Source organism: Pleurodeles waltl, chromosome 6 (assembly GCF_031143425.1).
Source record: "Pleurodeles waltl isolate 20211129_DDA chromosome 6, aPleWal1.hap1.20221129, whole genome shotgun sequence".
Taxonomy (NCBI): Eukaryota; Metazoa; Chordata; class Amphibia; order Caudata; family Salamandridae; genus Pleurodeles; species Pleurodeles waltl.
Genome location: NC_090445.1, coordinates 168108450 through 168128825, shown reverse-complemented (window position 1 = coordinate 168128825; position 20376 = coordinate 168108450). Strand labels below are relative to the sequence as shown.

General features: G+C 41.2%; 1 protein-coding gene across 1 annotated transcript in view; it reads left to right on the top strand.

Moving 5' to 3' along the window:
• Window positions 1–13132, top strand: part of BECN1 (beclin 1) — a 108488-nt gene extending 95356 nt beyond the window's left edge. Inside the window, exons 11-12 of the mRNA XM_069237732.1 lie at window positions 3355–3497; window positions 12079–13132. Of these exons, the coding sequence (XP_069093833.1) occupies window positions 3355–3497; window positions 12079–12247 (312 nt within the window). The 3' untranslated portion in view covers window positions 12248–13132. The remainder of the gene's footprint in view (window positions 1–3354; window positions 3498–12078) is intronic.
• The last annotated feature ends 7244 nt before the right edge of the window (window positions 13133–20376 follow it).

The window sequence follows — 20376 nt, the reverse complement described above, 5'->3', positions numbered from 1 at the left end:
AATGCACATAAACCTGCTAGAAGTGAAGGCGATCCATCTCACGGTCCAAGCTTTTCTTCCACGCATCGCAGGGTCCTCAGTGTTGGTCAGGACGGACAACACGACAAGTATGTTTTACATCAACAAGCAGGGAGGAACAAGATCCCTCTCCCTCTCAAGGGAAGCTCAGTCTCTGTGGGACTGGCTCACACTGCACAATGTTTGCCTCAGGGTGGAGCACCTGCCTGGGGTCAACAACGCCCTAGCGGACTCTCTCAGCAGGACGGACGACAACTGCCACAAGTGGGAACTCAACCAGAACATACTCGACAGCATCTTCCAACGATGGGGTCAGCCGATCCTAGACTTGTTTGCCACCAACCTGAACGCCACATGCCAGTTCAACGCCAGTCGATACCCACTCCCGGGGTCGTGGAGAAATGCTCTTTTGATGAGATGGTCCGGGATCTTTGCCTACGCTTTCCCCCCATCCCTCTGATTCCCAAGCTCCTCAGGAAAATGAAGTCTGAATGCTGCAGGATCATTCTCATAGCCCCCAGATGGCCCAGACAGTACTGGTACACGGAGGTCCTACTCCGGTCCATGGCCAATCCAGTCCGCCTTCCTTGCAACCACAATCTTCTAACGAAGAATCAGGGTCTCATCCTTCATCCCAACCCAGCTTCGCTGCAATTGCATGCTTGGCTCCTGAGTACAGAGAGTTTCACGATATGAACATCGATCAGGAATGTAGACTAATATTATCTAGGGCACGAGCAGAGAGCACAAATAAGACGTACAAACTCAAGTGGAAGAGATTTTGTGTTTGGTGCTCTCAGAACAACTTCCACCCGTTACAAATTAACCCTGAACAAATTCTTTCTTACCTTCTCTCACTCTCCAAGGCTGGTCTTTGCCATGCATCAGTCAAGATTCACCTAGCAGCTTTAGCCTCCTATAGGCGATCGGCTGAGATGCCTTCTATCGGCTCATCCAGAATCATTAAGCAGTTTATGAAAGGGCTTTTCCGCACTTTCCCTCCGGTGCGGTTACCTCCGCCAGAGTGGCACCTTAATATAGTCCTGTCTCAGCTCATGAAAGCTCTGTTCGAACCCATTCACAGGGCGGAACTCAAGTACATCACTTGGAAAGTGGCAACCCTGCTCGCTCTCACTTCTACCAGGAGAGTCAGTGATATACAGGTGTTCACTACTAAAGAACCCTTTTTGTTTTTTTCTGATGACTTTGTTATGCTCAGAACCAACCCCAAATACATTCCCAAGGTGCCATCTTCATTCCATCTCAATGAGCCCGTGATACTACGAACCTTTTTTCCAAACCCAACTACAATCACAGAAAAAACTCTACACTCTTTGGACATCAAACGATGCCTCAAATGTTATCTTCAAAGTACCAAACAAATCAGAAAATCAGATCAACTCTTGGTATCTTATTCTCTTAGACGACAGGGAGCAGGAGTCACCAAGGCCACCGTAGCCCGGTGGATTTCCTCGACAATCCAATTCTGTCACGCCAAGGCAGGAAGACCGTTGACTAGGTGCCCGAGAGCCCACTCCACGAGAGCAGTCTCCACATCGGCTGCTTTGTTTCAGGGTATTGCCCTGGATAAGATATGTCAAGCTGCGACATGGAAAACTACGCACTCCTTTACGCAGCACTATTGTTTGGAGTCATCACAGAGAACCGACTCTCTAGTAGGACAAGCTGTTCTACGCCATCTCTTTCATTAAGGTGAGACCTTTCGTGGTTAAATAGAAATGGTTTAATATGCAAATAACCGTGATTTCCATCATATATACTTTGATATGCTTCTATATAAGTATATGTATGTATGTATATCTTTATATGAATATATATGTGTATTTATAACACAAATGTTCAGTATATGTGTAGATGTACTTATAAGTATCTATATTTCTCTGAAGTTCATAATGTAAGATTTATGAGCTAACTATTTTATATTGGGTATTAAGGATTTTCATGCTCGCACCCTCCATCCACTGTGGGTATAATGTTTATCAACAGTACTGCTGACTATTCAGATTCAAGCATGTGAATTTATGAAAGATCCAATACTGGATAAGAAAACAAGTTACTTACCTGTAACTACAGTTATCCAGTATTGGTATCTTTCATAAATTCACATGCGACCCACCCTCCTCCCCTTTGACGCTCGCATTTCGTCTCAGGTTATAATCTTTCACTCTTGTGCTGGAAAATCTGAGGGAAAGAGCTTCTCTGGAGAGTGTTCTAGAGGGTGCTGGTGCCTGATTGGTCAGCAGGAAGGTTTGGGTCCTTTTCACAAAAGGACATGGATAGGCTATATGAGCAGTTACTGTTTCCATTATAGCCTATGGCAAAAAAGTTTTATTTGTTAATTATTGCTATTTTATGTACAGTGGGACTCCCACTTCGGGGATGATTCAAGCATGTAAATTTATGAAAGATACCAATACTGGATAACTGTAGTTACAGGTAAGTAACTTGTTTTCTTAGATACTAATTGCATGACAATACTGATTTTCCTTTGAGAAATGCATCTGGTGCACATGCATGTTTGTAACAAGTAACCAAAACAGTAACACTAGTCAGTCTAAATAGTACAATTTTAATAGATGCAAGTAAAATGCAGTGCATCTTTCAGGGATGATGGCTGTACTATGCCTAAACCAAACCCATATGTAAATTAACTTGGTTGGACTTTTTCCACAGAACCTCTTGGCAGTAAATCAAATCTAGTAGTGTCAAAGGTGATAATGTACGCTCTATTGGCCTCAAGTTCAGCATACTAAAAATGTATTGGTTAGACAAGATTCCTGGACCCTTCAGTTTCAGCTGTGGTTGTGCATGTGAAGTCTAACCCCTTAGAGATAGTGTTGAGGTTGCTTCCAAATATAATAAAAATACAGAAGTAGCAGTGCCTCACAAAAGGAACAGATAGAGTGGGCCAACACAGGGGACATTTTCTGTCTTGAATGTGATGTTATTTGGAGCAAATGATTTATTTCTAATCTAGTTTCACTTCCTAAAAGGGGCCATTGTTCAGGTTTAAATATGTTCTTCTATTTTATCTGAGCTTTCTGTTTAGGCCTGCTCAGATTAGTGCAAAGTCAGTTTGCCTAACAAACAGTTTAGTGCTATTTAATGGTTAGGCCTGAAAACTCTCAAAATATTTCAGGGTTAATCCTGAGAAGGCTTCTAACTTGAAATTACGGTTTATGCAAGTGTAAAAGATGACTGCCCATTTTGTTGTGTGGTTCTTAATTTTCACTGCACTTGTTTTGTTTTTGCTTGAATTTTGTATTGCACATAGATCTATAATAATATTATCACAAGTGCACATTTGCTTTTAAGGAGCTCCCATTGTATTGTTCTGGCGGTCTTCGTTTTTTTTGGGACAACAAATTTGACCATGCTATGGTAGCTTTCCTCGACTGTGTGCAGCAGTTTAAAGAAGAGGTGGAGAGAGGAGACACAGGCTTCTGCCTGCCATACAGGTAATGTCTTATTTCTTGCAATCCAAGAATGAAATGTATCTGAATGTGGTCCAGGTCCTAGTTTTGTTCAAGATAAATCAAATGAAGGCAGTTTTGACATGTCTCCCCAAGGTACCTTTTAATTATCAGTTTGGAGAGCCAGTCCTTTGGCTATCTCCAAAGCAAGGCTTACATTAAATTATATATAGGTGCCTTGAATGCCATGGCAGACCAATTTATCTGACTTACAAATTAAAACTTTTGACAAATGTAAGTAAGCCTATTCTGTACCTTTTTGAGAATTGTTTCAAATAGTAAAAATTGCCACATAATTAATTATTTACAGGTGTCACTAGACCCAGATCCATCAAAAAGAGTGGGTGCCCTGTGTGGATACCTGAAGGCATGATCCTTGGAGCTGATGTGACGGAGTGTGAGCCTGGAATTTCAAACTAACTCTGACATGTAACATGATGTAGACTTTGTGATGAAACGCCATGATCTTTGAGAGGGCTGGTACCTAGCATATTAATGGGAAGCACTGCGGAGAAACATGCTTGTTTAGTCATCAGGCAAGGTTGACTGGCATATTGTTCCTCCTGGCAGACAGCTAGCAGACTTCCCTTCCTTGGTGTTCGTTCGAATTTAGAAAACCATTGCAATTAATAGGCACAGTTATTGACCACTCTTTTCTCCATTCACAGGAGAGCACACTTGACTGAGGGGAGATAGATGTGAAGGAATTACTAACATTTATGCTGTATAGTCTTTGCAGCATTGATCGGAAGATAAATACACATGCACACATGTTTAGTGACCTGCACACCGCATTATCGTTTTCTATCACAGGCGAACTCCTGGACTTCCCCAAGCAAAGACATCTCAACCAGTGCCTCATCAACGTAGAGGTGGGGTGGAGATCGAGGTCCAGTGTATAGCTCAATGCTGTTACACTGGATCACAACTTTTCTCAAGGGCATTTGTCAGTTCACTACAAAAACTATTTTATTTAATGTAACTGATTGTGATGTTTCACTGATGTGTCACACATTGTTTATAAAACCTTCTAAAGTTAATTACTCATGACAACACATACTAATTACAGTTTGGTACTATCCTTGAGAGTATTTGAGCATGCTTGGCTGGCCAGGAGCTCCAGATGCCAGTAGGAAGTCAGGGGACTTTCGATCTTGAGAGCAGACAGCACTGTATGGCTTGCGCACAAGGTGTGCTTGTTGATGGACCTCCGCAGTCTGGCAGAGACCAGGTACTGGTTGAGCACTGGAATGTGGGCATTGATTTAGTGGTCAACAAGGCATAACGGATATGTCATGGGAATGGCTACTCTGGATCTGCCGGTTAATAGATCAAAGCATGCTCTTTTTTGAGGGCCCTTCAGGAGGTAAAAAGCAAGTGTTTGTGCACAATAAGTTTGCCCATCACCAAGCTTATTATGTGGTTGCTCATCCGCAACTCCTCTTCGATGGTCAGTTATTCACCATGGTTAGGCCTACAGTTTCTCAGGCTGCTCTGCATCCACTTGAGGGGTTGGATGCTGAGGATATTGTCTTGTGTTCACTAGAGGACAGAGCATACTCCTATACTGCTCCTAAAGTGGGAAACTACTGTGAAAGCAGCAATATTCAGGACCTATTATGGCCCTTATGGTCCGATTTAAAGAGGTTTATTTTTATGAAGACGAGGCCACTCTTGCTGATGTAGAATAGATATTTGTACGCTGTTATTCTAAACTTTTTCAACAAGATTGCTCTTGGTTAAAGGGTGATGTAAATTGTTTACCGAGCTGATTGATATTCTGACTTGATTTTGTGGAAAGAAGCCTCGATTGGCCTTGGCCAACTGGCATCATCGGACAAGATGATGATTATTGTTCACTCCACACTGGTCAATACGGTGACAATGAACAATGGCATACCAGTTTATATGTACTGTGAATTTGCAGACTGGCTCACACCTCTGTTAGCATTAGTTATACAGAATGCTATCACTTCTGTGATAATTCTATGGTCATTTTAGCATCATGGCTAAGCACTAGCATAGCCATTTTCCCTAAAAGAAAAAAGGGTGCTAAACCGTGTTTTTCACTTTTAAATGCAGATGGAAAGAAAAATTTGTAAAACGTACAGCAAATCAAATTAATATTAATTAATATTATACCCAGGCTAGTCTTATCACAACAGCATGCTGTTGTAAATCAAAGCTAAATTGTAAGATCATACTATCGTGTTTCAATCAATCAACCATCGAATTTGTAGAGTGCCCAGGTACTCTGAGCCCCTGCACTACTAGTCGCACTGATTATTAGTGCTGATAGATAATTACTCAGATGCTCTTTCAAATAGCCAGGTCTTAAGAAGGAGTTTGAAGGTATGTTCTTCTTTCAGCTCCCAAAGTTGCAGAGTGAGGGAATTCCAGGAGGTGACAGCGAGAAACGAAAAAGAGGAACCACCCGATGTTTTCCTCTTAATTCTCAGAACCACAGCTAGCAGAGCACCGGAGGAGCAGAGGGATCGAACCAGGAATATACGGTCTAATCCTGTTCCTCTGATAACAAAGTCCTTTTTGGTGAAAGGGCCTGTGAGTCAGCCTGAGCCGTTTAAACCGGACTCTCTCCTTAATGGGAAGCCAGTGCAGCTCTTTTGGGTGCTGCTGTATGTGACACCTTTTTGACACTTTCAATAAAGGCCGAGCTGAGACGTTCTGCACAAACTGCAGTATTCTCAGTTGGTAAGCTGGCCGGCCCCAAAGCAAGGCATTCACATAGTCTAGACAGGACGTAATCAACACATGAACTACTGTTTTCTGAAGACTTTTATTGGTGCAGAGAACTTGTTGCGACATGAAGTACATAGAAAAGACACAGCCAACGCGTTTCGCCCTTCACCATAGGGCTTTTTCAGTGCTGGAAAGTGACATACAACAATAAAAGGAATAATGTAATAACACGAAATACAGAACATACCAACATAGAAAAATATTTTGGTTGCATACATGTAGTAAACGAAACAAAGTTATTTTGCGAAAAATAAATAGTGCATAAATACATAAAGAAGGTGTCTTCCCCCCAGGGAGACCTATCATATCGGGTATTGACTCTCCCACTGAGAGGTTATCGGAATTTGTGGATTCCTTCTTACAAAAGTTTGTCTGTAATTTACCTTTCTTCATAAAGGATAGCAAAGATATCCTCAATAAATTTGAGGACTTTCCTTGGTCAGATGATCTCTTATTTGTTACTATGGATGTGAATAGTCTATACGCGTGTATCCAAAAAACATACGGTATACTAGCAGTTACTTCCTATCCTAACACGTGGATGGCTGACCATTATGCCCATAATCAAATGCTTTTAGAAATGATTGACATCGTCTTTTCTAAGACCTACTTTCTGCATAATACTGAGTGGTTCCAACAAATACAAGGGACCACGATGGGTTCAAAATTTGCCCCTTCGTATGCATGTCTTTCTGTTTACTGTGTCCTGTTCAGTGCCTTTGGAGTGGTGCACCCCCTGTATGTTTTGTATTGTTGGGGTTTTCATTTTGCCCTTTAGGCTCCTTTCTGCAGCAGGGGCCTTGGTGGAGTTGCACACCACAGATACTAGTAGTAATTACTCTTTTTATTGTGGTTTACAGGGTACTTATAGGGATTGATGCGTTGTCTTTGAGCCTGCTGCATCTTCTCTGTTTTCTTTAGTAACTTAGGAGGCTATAGTAGATGCCCACAACACTATCACCCTGAGCTCCAAACGAAGTCAAGTTCTCAAATTTCACCCCAGATTCCTCACTACGGAAGAGGGGGCTGGACCTGACTGAGTCAACAGAGGCCATTACACAAAGGGGGTATAGAGCCAAATAACGAAATCTCAGTTTTGCTGGTATTCACGGAGGATTGCTCAGGTGCATCCAGTGGAACACAGCTGAAAGACATGTCTTGAAGTTATTCAAAGAGTTGGGTATTTTCTTGTCCAGCATGAGGATAAATTCTGTGCCACCAGTGTAGGACACCATGTAAGATTCAGTCAGTGCTGCAAGAGGAGTCATATATACATTGAACAATTTGGGGCTTAACGCCAAGCCTGGGGCCCTCCAAACTCAAGAGACTTGGGTTCCGAGGAATAGGATGACTTCCAGACCGTTTGGCTATGGTGTGATAAGAATTATTGAACCCAGGCCAGAGCGGAATCATGATCACCAGTATTTCCTAGTCATTGTAATAAAATAAGTTGTGGCACAGTGTCCAAAGCTGTAGATAAATCGAGAAGCAGCAAAGTGACCTGTTTTCCCTGATCTTCTGCCAGCTCAGTGGTGCCGGAGACTTCCACAAGAGTCAATTTGGTACTGAAACCTAGTCTGAAACCCAATCTGGAAGGGTGTAATACAATTTTGTTCCAAATATTCAGACAAAAGCTGATTAGCCCACATGTCCACATTTTTTTTTTTAAAAGCTTGACGGTATTGAAATAGGTCTGAAGTTAGCTAAGACAGACCTGTCAACTGAAGGCTTGTTTAGCAAGGGAATTTGCTTGGCCTGTTTCCTTATGGAGTCACAGCAGCTTGAAGGATGAGTCGACTGTGGTGCAAATCGGCAAAAACAGCAGATAGGCCAGCTGGGCCAAGTCAGGCACTTACTCTTCAGTCTTTGCTTTTGCAGCTCTTGGGTGTCCTCTTTCTTTGTAGATCAGCAGGAATCTGATTTCCTGGTGCCAGGGATGTCCCTAAATACTGAATTTAGGGGAGTGTAGGGTAGTAGCCAATGGGCTACTTAACCCTGGGATCACTGCACCTCTATTAGACAGCTCACCCTAGGGGTGGGACTGACATAAGAGGTGGACACAACTCTCTGAATACTAAACGCCCCGCTTGTCCCAGTGTGAAAAGGACCCTGGGGCAGAGGGGATTAGCATCTCTCCTTTGAGTGAAGCCTGCTCTTCATATCAAGGGCGGTGGGCTTTTTTGAAGTCTCCTGCCTTGTAATGCAGATTTTAGGTCATCCTGTTGGGTGGGGTGTGTAAGCACTTCTCCTAGAGCAGGCTTTGTCTCTGACCGCTTGAGAGCAAAGGCTTTCGCCATAGGGGGTCAGAATCATGTCTGGTGGCGACAGGCTGGCTAAAACTAGTCAGTCCGCACACTGGGATTTGGTGGGTTTTCAGGGGGCACCTCTAAGGTGCCCTCTGGGTGCATGTATTAATAAATTAATCACTGACATAAGTGAGGGTTTGATATGGGATGTGTGATACCAAACATCCCTATTTTCATGGAAGCCATCATGCAGAATTGACCAGTGTCCAGCACATATAGGTAAAACGGCTTCCCTGTCCACTCACTATATCTAAGAATCGACAGACATAGCAGGGTTATATCTGCCTTTGCAGATATACCCTCCCATGTAATATAATGTACCCTGCCTTAGAGCTGTAAGGCCTGCTGTAAGGATGACTTGCATATATTGCATGAAGTGTTAGGGGACAGGGCACACAGGCTGTGCGCTATGTCGTGTTTTCACTTTTAGCTGCACCAAGACACGCAGCCTGCAATGGTCCCTGAGGGTGACACAATACATGCTGCAGCCTTTGGGGACCTTCTTTGGTACCCATGACCTAGGTACCAGGGGGTACCATCTACTTGGGACTTAGAGGGGGGCCAAAGGAATTGCCAATTGGGGAACAATTGCACAGTTTTAGGGAAAGAGATCTGGCACTGGGGACCTGGTTAGCAGGAACCCAGTGCACTTTCAGTCACAATTGCATCAATTACCAGGCAAAAAGTGACGGTGTCAAAAAAGGCACTTTCCACAATTAAAATCTCACCTAATCAGTGGATCAAATATATACGTCTGAAGCAGTGTTTAACTTGCATTTCCCTGTAAAGTTATGTACGTATGTAATTAATGTGGTAGTTCATTCCTTATCAGAGGCTCAGCTCATTAATGTGTTTTAAACAGCATTGCATAATTATGACTCCTCTGCCTTGCCCTTTTAATAGTCTTGGATTGAAAATAATAACAAAACAATTAGTGTCACATTTTCTTCTTCTCATCAGTTCTTCATTGCAGGGGAACAGTACCTCCAAACATTATTTTTTTTATTATTTCTTTCATATACAGTTTTTTTTTTTTTTTTTTCTTTTTTTTTAATTCCTCCAAACCTTTTAACATTGCTTTAGATATGTTCTTCTTCTCAGTGGTTTTTGAGACCCGGGATTTAGAGCTTCTTCAGAATAGACACAATGTAGAACTCTTGTCACAGACAACCTCCATATGCTTGCTGAATGTCAAGAGTTACCTAACTTTGAGAGAAGATATTTTGCCGAATTTAACTTAATTTGTAACGCTGGCTACTGCATCTCTCAGCCTGTGTAATGTTTTGTTAGGATTCTAAGGTGTACCACTCGGTGAAAAAGTCAGGATGATAAATGCTGCTGCTGTGTTTCTGTCAATTCTAAATGCGGAATGGCACAAATAGACTCACAACTTATTTTGCTCTCTGGTGGCTGGAGTTCATTTTGGGGTTCTACTCTGCACAGATGACCACTCATGGAAATTATGATATACTTTCATCTTTTAGAACCAAGTAGGATCACCTACAGCTTTTCCTAGGCTTCGGTTTTTATCTCAATTCATATTTGTTAGAAAGCAATCTTTCTACACTGTAAGCATAATACTAATACAAAACTATAATTTTAATATGCGTAGTGCTGATTTTAAAGCTATAGGTCTCTTTCAGTCGCATATGTAATTATGTTCTTGGTGATTTCCTATTTGTAATTACATCTCTCCTGAATAAAATAAATGTGTGTGTAACTACATTACCAATATTCCACAGAAGGTATCCTTTAACCTAAAAAACTAAATGTAATGGGTGAACCTTAGCATATTTTCCTTTTCTTTTCGTTTTATAGATTCTCAACTTCTATATTAGTGGCATGCTTCATCAGCCAGTCTCATCCTGGTCCCTCTAAATCAAGATGGACAGAACCTTGGTGGTGGGAGCATTTGAATATTTCTTCTTTGGGTGGGATCTATTATAACAAATCCTAAGGGAAACCCCTCTTTATTTTGGGTGCCCCAGGTATTATAATAGAATAATAGGTGGATGCCTATGGATACTATTGGCCATGCATCCCACCATTTGTCGTTGAGGTAAGTACAATACTGCAAGCATTCATCCATTAAGCATAGATCTGAGATTGTGGTTAGAACTATGCATCATTTTAGTTGAAAGTCATGGGGCTATATCCAGTCTATTTTGTGGAAATGCAATCTACAGAGCGTAACCCAGCTCACTCTCTATATTAGATATCTAGTGATGTATATTTTGGTGGCACAACTTTTTTTAAAAAAATTCTGTGAACTCTAAAATCCCTCTTTGTTTCCTCACAGCCATCTAACATTGTTTAATAAACGTAGGGACATCTGGTATATAATCTCCAGAACTTACTGATTAGCATTTAAATCATTGTCTTCAATACAGTACTGCCCGCATAGTTCATTTTTCTTGTTTCCATCTTTTTACCATAATAATGTACACAAGTTCATTTATTCCGAATATCTGAAAACATTGACACTTTAAAAATTAGAATAAAAGTCATGATTCCAGACCCTTTTGTCAGTGGTAAAACTTAACCTATTGCAGCTACAGTAAGAACAAACTTGCAAACTGTGAAAACGTCAAATTTGTTTAATATTCAAATACAAATCAGATGAAAAAATCCGCTGAGGAGAGGGGGGTGCAGAAGAAACCCCTTACAAACACTATTTATGGAGGATCATATTCTTGCAAACACTTTTAACTAGTAAAACCTTGCCCCGTGTCAGTACACAAACTTGGTGAGGTGCAAATGTTGTTTATTTCACTAAACATTCCGCTGGCAGTAGCTGGATTTGAATCTTTATTTGTTTTGCCCACTATTATGTTGTACATCAACTTTTGATCTTTATTCAAATCCTGTGGCATTGCTCCTCTTGCATTTAAACAGACGTTTGAGTGAAGGTAAAGCCACCAACATACTTTCAAATATTTAGCCAGAGCCAGCTGACTATCCAGAATTTCATATTAACCCAGATGATAGAAAGCAAGGTGCCTTCAAAAAGAAATAAGCAGACAAGCAAGTAAAGTTGTGAGCTGTAACTAGTGATTCCAGGAGTATTGAGCATAGGTTCAGTTGGGTAGGACCCATGCTATGCTTTTTGAGTACCCACTGACTGTGTGAAAAAAAGAAATTTACATACCATGAATCTAAATGTAAATCTAAGTGAATATCACAAAAGCCTGGGTGGGATTCAGCCGTCTTGAACCTAGGTGCGCCCTACCCTCCGTAATAAGAACCAAAATGTAATGGTATTTGATAATTTTTCAATAGTGTTGGACATTTATTACCAAAACAGAGGACTAAGTTATCCATTATTCAAAATGGATCCACCCCGTGGCCGTTCATACTCTTTGCTCACATATTATTTGTGTATTCATTCAAGTAGTTTATTGTTGTGAAACACATTTCTAAATTGTTTTCTATATGCATTATAGTTATGGTGGATTTCGGGTTTGCTCTGAAATAATTTTGCCCTCTTTTATCTGTTGCAGAATGGACGTAGAGAAAGGCAAGATTGAAGACACAGGTGGAAGTGGTGGTTCATACTCTATTAAAACACAGTTTAATTCAGAGGAGCAGTGGACTAAAGCACTCAAGTTTATGCTCACAAATCTGAAATGGGGACTCGCCTGGGTATCATCACAATTCTATAGCAAATGACAGATCGGTCAATGAGTTAATTTCCTTCTAGGTTTCACCCCTTATAGCTTTGTAAGCACAAAGGCTATTATAAACAATCCAGTAATTCCAAGACACTCATTTACTGTGTGATACGAAGAAGCAATACTCTAATAAGTATAAATATCATTGTCGTCTTTGGGGCAATGTAAATTGTTTTTTAACATCCTAAGCTGCTGTCGGATGTAAAAATATCAATATTTTGTGGTTGCCAGCTCTGCAGTGTTGGAGTTATAGATACGAGTTGTAACAAAGCCGGACACAATATGGCGTTTGTCTGGGCCTGCCCCTGCAATTTCTAGTATTCGAGCTACTGGATTCACCATCGAAAGTATACCACCTTCTTTAAAGTGACAACGTGGCTCCTGCAGAACTTGTTTGCAAGCCAGCGGGCTGGACTCCTGTTTTTCAATGTTTAGTGATTTATGTTCATATTCTCAGTGCATAGCCACCCATGACTGGATAATACACACTATTTCTCATGGAATGTTACTGACTTCAATTTTATAATGTTGTGAGGTTCTGGAATGTCTACACTGGCAGCAAAAGCATCACATCCGCGCGAATGCATCTTTATGTGTTTTAAGCACTGTAGCCACTTTTTTCAAGAATGTTTGATTTATAAAGACTTCCTAAATATTGTGTATTACTTAATTAATTTGTGTATAGGCATCAATTAACAGAAAATACATTAACTCAAAAGAATGCTTTAATATAAAACAATAGTGTTTGATACTGTTGAAAATGTGTACTGCTAGTCCTTCAGGCACCATGTGAGTTTTTATATTTACCTACAGATATTTTATACACACACCTAAACTTGGGAATGCCACACCTATTGTGATTAAAAGCATATCCTATCTTTAACAGTATGGTATGTTGTTTCTTCTTTCAGACCATGTAACTTAATTCTGCCAGTATATAAAATCATGTATTTGGAACACGCCATCCCACAGTGCTTGTCAGCTGCAAAATGTGGGAGGAAATAGAAAGGAATCGAGGTCTAGTAAAGGAAGCTAGCTTTTTCACTAGTGAGCAGAAAGAGAAGATATTTTCTTGACTTCCAGCACTTGCTTGTTGTAAGTGATTTGCACGATTTTGAATCTTTCTAGATTTGTATACATCAAACAATTTGGTTTAGTCATATGAAGGATGTGGTTGTGTGCCCTTGCTGTTTAAGGCTACAATTAAGGAGTGCTGTTTTAGGGTCTTGCATTAGCCAAGACCTTTAGTTCTTCAGGAAATATCTTAAAAATACATACAGGGGCTTTCAGTCAGTCCTCTTCATCAGTCGGTCTGTTATAGTGTGCTTCTGCCCACCGCACCATACAGCAGAGGCTAGAGGGTCAGCTCACTTCATCCAATGTCTGCTGTTAATGACTTCATTTTTTTCTGCACATGTGCACAGCCACTCAAAGAATGATGCACTTCAGTGGCAAGACTGGTAGGCCAGGGTCTCCTATAATTTAATTTATACATTTTGATTTACTTGAATTTCACTTCAGTCTGTGAACTTCTGCCCTGCACCACATTTGTTGTCAGTACTTCCTCCGTTCACAGCTGTCCCTGCTCCTCATTTGGCCTTCCCTTTCCTGTTTAGCGTGGCTCACTGGCCTCTACGTTGCCATCCATCCCGAGGCAGCTTCTTTAATGTGCTCTCAAGCCAAGCCGCTTGTCACTCATTTAAAAAATGGAGTGTTAAAACAAGTATGAGTAACGTTTAACAAAGTTTTTATTACAGTATTTGTCTTTAATTGCTAATCATTAAATGATAGGGTTTCGTCGCTTCTGTATTTTGCTAATTTGAAACTTTTCTCTATTGTGATGGCTGCCATTTAATCTATAAGATGAATGGGCTGTAACGTGTAATCCTTCCGCTATGTGAATTTTTTGCTCAGCCTTTGCCTGCTGCTCCAATATCTACTTACATGTGTGCTTACCAAATAAAGACAAATGTGAATTTTCTTTTAAAGAAAAGTTTTTCTATAAACATTTTTTTGTACCATTTTTCTTCGTTTTTCTTCAGACCAAGATAGACAATACAGTAGTACCAAACTAGAAAATCTAGGCATTCTAGGGTAAAATTGTTCCGTGCCTGTCCAGATGTCTTCCATTGGGCTCTGCACTTCACCTCTCCGCATCTCAGTTTAATGGTCTGTGCCCTCTGACTTACTCCACATATCCCATATTTTGTGCAATTTCTGTGGGCAGCAACAAGTTTTGTAGATTCTTTCCTCTGCTAACAAGACCATGTTTATCTCCCTATGCATCATCTGCGATGCAACTGGGGCACTCCATGAGCACACAATACCCCTCCTTTCCACCATCAGGCTGATGTTACACCATAGTGTGTATTTGGGTAAGGGTTGGTCACACTAAAGTCGCACGTGTGCAGTCTCTCCGCTATAGTTAATCTCCTGTTTTCCCCATAAGGGACACCTTTTCCTACTGTTCTATGCTCGGTGAAAAATCTTAAATTGCACCAAAAGAAAGCATGTCCTGATGGTCTTGCTCGGGTGCTTGCCTGCCTCCTCCCTGACTACGTTGTCTAGTGTCACCAGGTTCTTCTCCCATCAGTATCTGAGTTTTACTAGGGGTGCATGTTAGTTGGCACTAGGGGCCACATGTAGGACTGTCCGATATTGCGACTTGGAAATTGCGAGTCGGTGCGACTCGCGATTTCCGAGTCGCAATATCGGATGCAGAACGGTGTCTCAGACACCGTCTGCGACTCGCTATGGGGTAGCAAAGACCCACCTCATAAATATTAATGAGGTGGGTCGCTTTTTGCGACCCCATAGCGAGTCCCTGCACTCACAGGGATGGTGTCAGCAGACTTCCATGTCTGTGACTGCTTTTTAAATAAAGCAGTTTTTTTTTTCATTTTGCAGCCCGTTTTCCTTAAAGGAAAACGAGTTGCAAAATGAAAAAAATATCGAAACCATTTGGTTTCGTTTATTCAGTGTAGGCAGTGGTCCATTGGACCACTGCCTGCTCTGAAAAAACATTTTGGGCAACATTCACAAAGGGGAAGAGGTCCCCTGGGGACCCCTTCCCTTTTGCGAATGAGTTACCACCAGTGTCACACTGGTGGTAACTGCGAATTGCGATGCGAGTCGCAAATAGGAAGGGAACACCCCTTCCTATTTGCGAGTCGCATTCACAAATTGCGAGTCGGTACCGACTCACACTTTGTGAATGTGCATCGCGTTAGGCCGTTTGCATGGAGCAAACTGCGATTTTCGCAGCTTGCACCATGCAAACGGCTACCTACATCTGGCCCTAAGTGTCGTAAATAGCGGCCAGATAGAATGTTTATGAAGCAGGGCTGCCAGTATCCACAATTGTAGTAGAGTTTTGTCCTCTGCCTCTACGAGCAGTCCTTGTATGGAGGTGAGGTGATGCCGGACCTAAATTTGCATCGGAGTCTTTGGCTATCGGCAAGTTTGTATTCCTTTTGGAGTGCAGCACAGGGTATCATTTCACCCCCTTCTCAAACATCCTCTAGTTTGGAGTTTCCCAGCAGATTCCATTGTTTGCATCCTTTGAGATGTTTCAGGTCGTCCAAGACTTCAGAGTCCCACAGGGGCGTCTCTAATAAAACTTGATTTTGTTGGTTATTTGTAAAATGGCAGTAAGTTTCTTTGTATTTTGGAAAGAAGTTTTCACTCCATGTGAACTTGTCCCTTCGAAGATGACTGGTACATCCCACATCTAAGGTGAAAGATTGTAATATTTTGACCCTTTTCTTGTTAATATTTGTTGGGTGACGCTACACCAGTGCCTGCTACGAGCACGAGTATAGGGATTTGTATTCTGATACCTGATGCACTCTTGTTTAACTACCAGGTTCCAGCCTATTCGGAAATCTCTGCTGTACAAAGTACAACCATATGAATCCATAGCATCATCACAAGGAAAATAGAAAATCCCCGACTCATATTTTTTTGCCAAAGATTGCTTCTTGACTTTGCAGTTTAGAAGTACTTCGGGATCAGGGTGTGCTGAATGCATTTAATATTTTGTGTGAATTGGTGTGCAGAAAGAGAGTCTTACTGCCCTGGCCTTTCTGAAGCATTACCCGGGTGCTGCAGGAGTGTGTGATAGATATCCTTAGAGGCTGCTTTTCAAATACTCCCAACAGTGTTTGAGTAGTGTGTTCTGTTTTTTACTGAATGGTACTGCTTATAAGAGGCCTTTTGGAAACTTATGTTACTGGTACTTGTGTACTTTGAGAGTCATGGTGAATGCATATCTTTGCCAGAGCTGAGTACTTAATTACATGTGCTTGAGTAGTGGGAATGCACGGCGGAGTTGAAGGACCCATCAAGTACACAGAGTGCTAATTTCAGCATATCTGACATCTGGTAAATATTGTTCATGATGTTTATTTTAAAGGATGGGTTAGCACTTTCACGCAAGCTGCCAAGTCACCTTTAAAAGAGAGTAACTAATTGTAAATGTCACATTATGTTCAGGCTCACCATATAGTCATTCATCTATTGCAGTTGGTCATATGTAGTATCTTGCAAAATAGCACATTAAGTACAAGGGAATTTGGTTAATCAGCTTTCTATTTAACATTCTCTGTAACATTTATGCAAGTTTTGAGGATTTTTACTATGCATTCAGATGCTCTAATCCCTCATCCAATAAACGTGTCTTTTTAGATCTGTGCAATGTGCCTTCTCTTACACGTAACAGTGTAGACTGCCTTCAAAACTGACCCTACCCTTATTATGCAGTCAAAATCAGTCACAAACCAACCACCCTTTTTCAGAAAACACAGCATTTTCTTCCATTCGACCCTCCACATACAAAGTCATGAAGAGAAGTTAGGCTATTTAAGTGGGGTTTGTTTTTGCCAGCAGGCAGTCAGAGCAAAAGCAGTTAAAATGTCTGTAGGTTCATACCCATGGTGCACTTAACTGCTGAAGTTCACTGCCTAATACATTTTGGTTCCTTTCTCTTGTCTGTCTCTCTATTATGAGATCGAAACTCCACAATGTGCTGCTTTTCTTGATTGAAAGCAGTACTAGTACTAGAACCACCTAGTCCTAGTTTTGGACTTTTCTTTTATTATAATGAACACAAGGAGATGCATTTTAGTGCCTTTTTTGCCTTACACCCCATATTACTTTTGAGTGTTGTGGTTTTATATATATAGGAGTGTAGGCAATAACTAAGAATGTCTTGCAGTGAATAACCTTACTTAAAATGTCATGCTGCATTTGCAGGATCATACTGAATTTAACACTGAAATTAATTCAGTTATCTACATGAGAGCTTGTTAAAATGGAAGACATTTCTTTTTGCAGCTGTCTATTCAGACACTTTTGCCAGTTTATACCGTCCTTGGTTCACGTCTCCAAGTCTCAGAAAGTGATCTTGATTAGTTTTGAACAAATGAATAAAGGGATATTTATAAAGCGCGACTGCTGCTTCAGAATAAGCATCCTGGCGCTGATGTAAGACAGGATCTGAGAATTACAGTTCATTGAACAACACTGTTTTCAACTGCGCCTTGAAGAGGCTTTCGGTAGATATGGAACAGAGGGAGGATGGAAGAGTGATCCAGAAGTCTGGAACCAGAATAGAGAAAGACCTGCCCCCGATCTTACCCTATAAAATCTGAGATGCACAAAAGGTTGTGGTTAGAGGAGCGGAGTGCATTTAAGCTTATATTATTATTATATTCAATGTAGCAGGGACCCCTTTGGTGAAGTGCTTTATGGGTGATCATGAGCGTTTTGAACTTTATCATAGAGTTGATCAGTAGCCAGTGTAGTTCTTTCAGCTCTTGTCTGATAGACTGACATTTGGTAAAATTCAGAATAAGCCTGGCTGCGGCATTTTGTACATGCTGTAGTCCAGACGGGTTCTGGCGGCACCTAAATAGAGTATTTTGGCATAATTCATCCTTGATTTGATAAGTGCGGGTACAATCCCCCCCTGCGAGTGCCCAGGAGAAGAGAGTTTAAGCTTTCTCTGACAACTGTGAAGGGATAGGAGCCAGCCCTAGGTCAGATGGCCAGCAGCGCAAAGCATCAAGAGTGGAGGAGGACCCAAACATCAAAATTTCAGTTTTTTAGGAATTGAGTTGATGACAGCTGTTATGCATCGATTGAGCAATGGATGTAAAACAGCCCTGAAAGTCCCTAATTACAGTGTCATCGAGTTGGTGGCAGGATAGCATTAGTTGAGTATCGTCTGTTCAAGAGACGATGTTCATTGCCCATCTTTGTGCAACTAATGCTAGTGGGGACAGGTAGATGTTAAAGAAAGTTGGTTCTGCATTGGAAAGTTCATAACATAATTTTTGCTGTGTTTTAGAGTGCATTTTGAAATATTTTCACTCCTGCATATCACAAGTTGATGTAGCTGGCACTTTAGTTCCATGTTATCTAATTTTACATTTGGCTTTATCATCAAAAATTACAACCTGTTTTAGGACCATTACCAATTATAGTAGTTATCAGGTGTATTTCTCATGCTCATTCGCCAAACTGCCCAGTAAACTTCAGAGGCCACGAATGTGGTAGCTTGGCCCAAGTTGAGGTGTTGATGTTTAAGTTCACAGCTCTAATATTTTTAAGCCTCTGTTGGTTTCGTGTCAAAGTGTAATGTTTAGAGTGCAAATATATGTTATGCTACATGTTATTTTATGTTATTTCCATTCTAGAAGGAGTTAAACAAAAACACACCATTTACCATATAAATGTTTTGGATCCGAAAATAGTCTAACTTATTGATCTTTGCTAGTCTTTGCTTACATATTGAACCTGAAAAAAGACGTGGCTTTTCCGTCCAATGGTCAGGTTTATTGAACACTATTCCCTTCACTTTGCAACTTCAACCTGACTAGAGCAGCTTTCGAGAAGACATTAGCCTATCTTTGAGGTCCTGCTTCCACATAATCGTGTTATTCGTGCAGCAGCTTTCCTCAAATGAAATGTAGTACAATCTGACATACTTCTCTTTCGGTGCTTAGCTTTCAACAAGGAATTCTTGTTAAAATGAACTATACATTTCTAAATAATTCTGACAAAGCCTGTGGGTCTGCTCCCACCTGTACTGTATTTCATCTGATTCACAATCTTTGCAGTGAACAGAACAGTTTGCAACTTTGTGCTTACATTTTGAATTTCTCTTGACATTCAGTCTAGGCACTTGGACATTCAAATCACACTGAAGTGCATAGAAACCATGTACATATAATGGGGGTGCTAGGTTACCTGAATAAATGTACTATCATTTTATGAATACTTTGTGTACATTTGATCATGTCTGTATGGTAGGAGGCATGGTCTGACCCTTTGGAAGGATGTGTGACACTTGTCCTGAAAAGTCAAATGGTTGCCAAACTTCACAAGAGGGGGGAAATGAAAGAAAGGTTGAAGAATTTAATAATTTTGATAAGAGACTTCTAGCCACAGATTCTTCATCTTTTGAATATTCCCCAGGTGTCACACTGGATCCGGAAACTTTTACATAATACCTCTTTGCTCTGGAAGGGGTGCCATGTGGCTCAGCATAGATGCCGATCCGCTTCATAAATGGTTTGCAGAGCCTATATAGGCATCACTGCTGTGCACTGACGTCTGTTCCTTTCATTCCACACCACCAGATGCTGATCTGAAGCTTTCATCATCTCTAAGACTTTCTTCACGATATTTCTATGAAGAGGGCCCTAGTGTATAAGGGATGTCAAGCCCCTAAGATGATAGGTATTAAAACCCTGTAAGGACTGTCGCAAGAAGAGGTCTGTGACAGATCCCCACCAGGTTTGCCTGTAGTGTGGGGTCAGACCACGACTCCAAGACTGCAGAGAGTGCGCGTCAGTGAACCCGAAGGCCAACAGGTAATGCAAGACGATACTTTGTTGCCAAGCACAAGAAGATGCAGTGTTGACACCTCTCCAAATCCCGCTCCAAGGCTAGATAATCCTGTTCCATTCCCAGAGTGGACGGGGCCGCTATAGAGGCCAGTCTCTGTCTTGCTACAAGAGCTCTAGTAAGCACACAAAAACGCAAGAAGTGGAAGCGGAGTTCCGCTTCTTTCCACCATTCATACACCCCTCACAAAGCATATGGGTGGCACCAACTATCTCG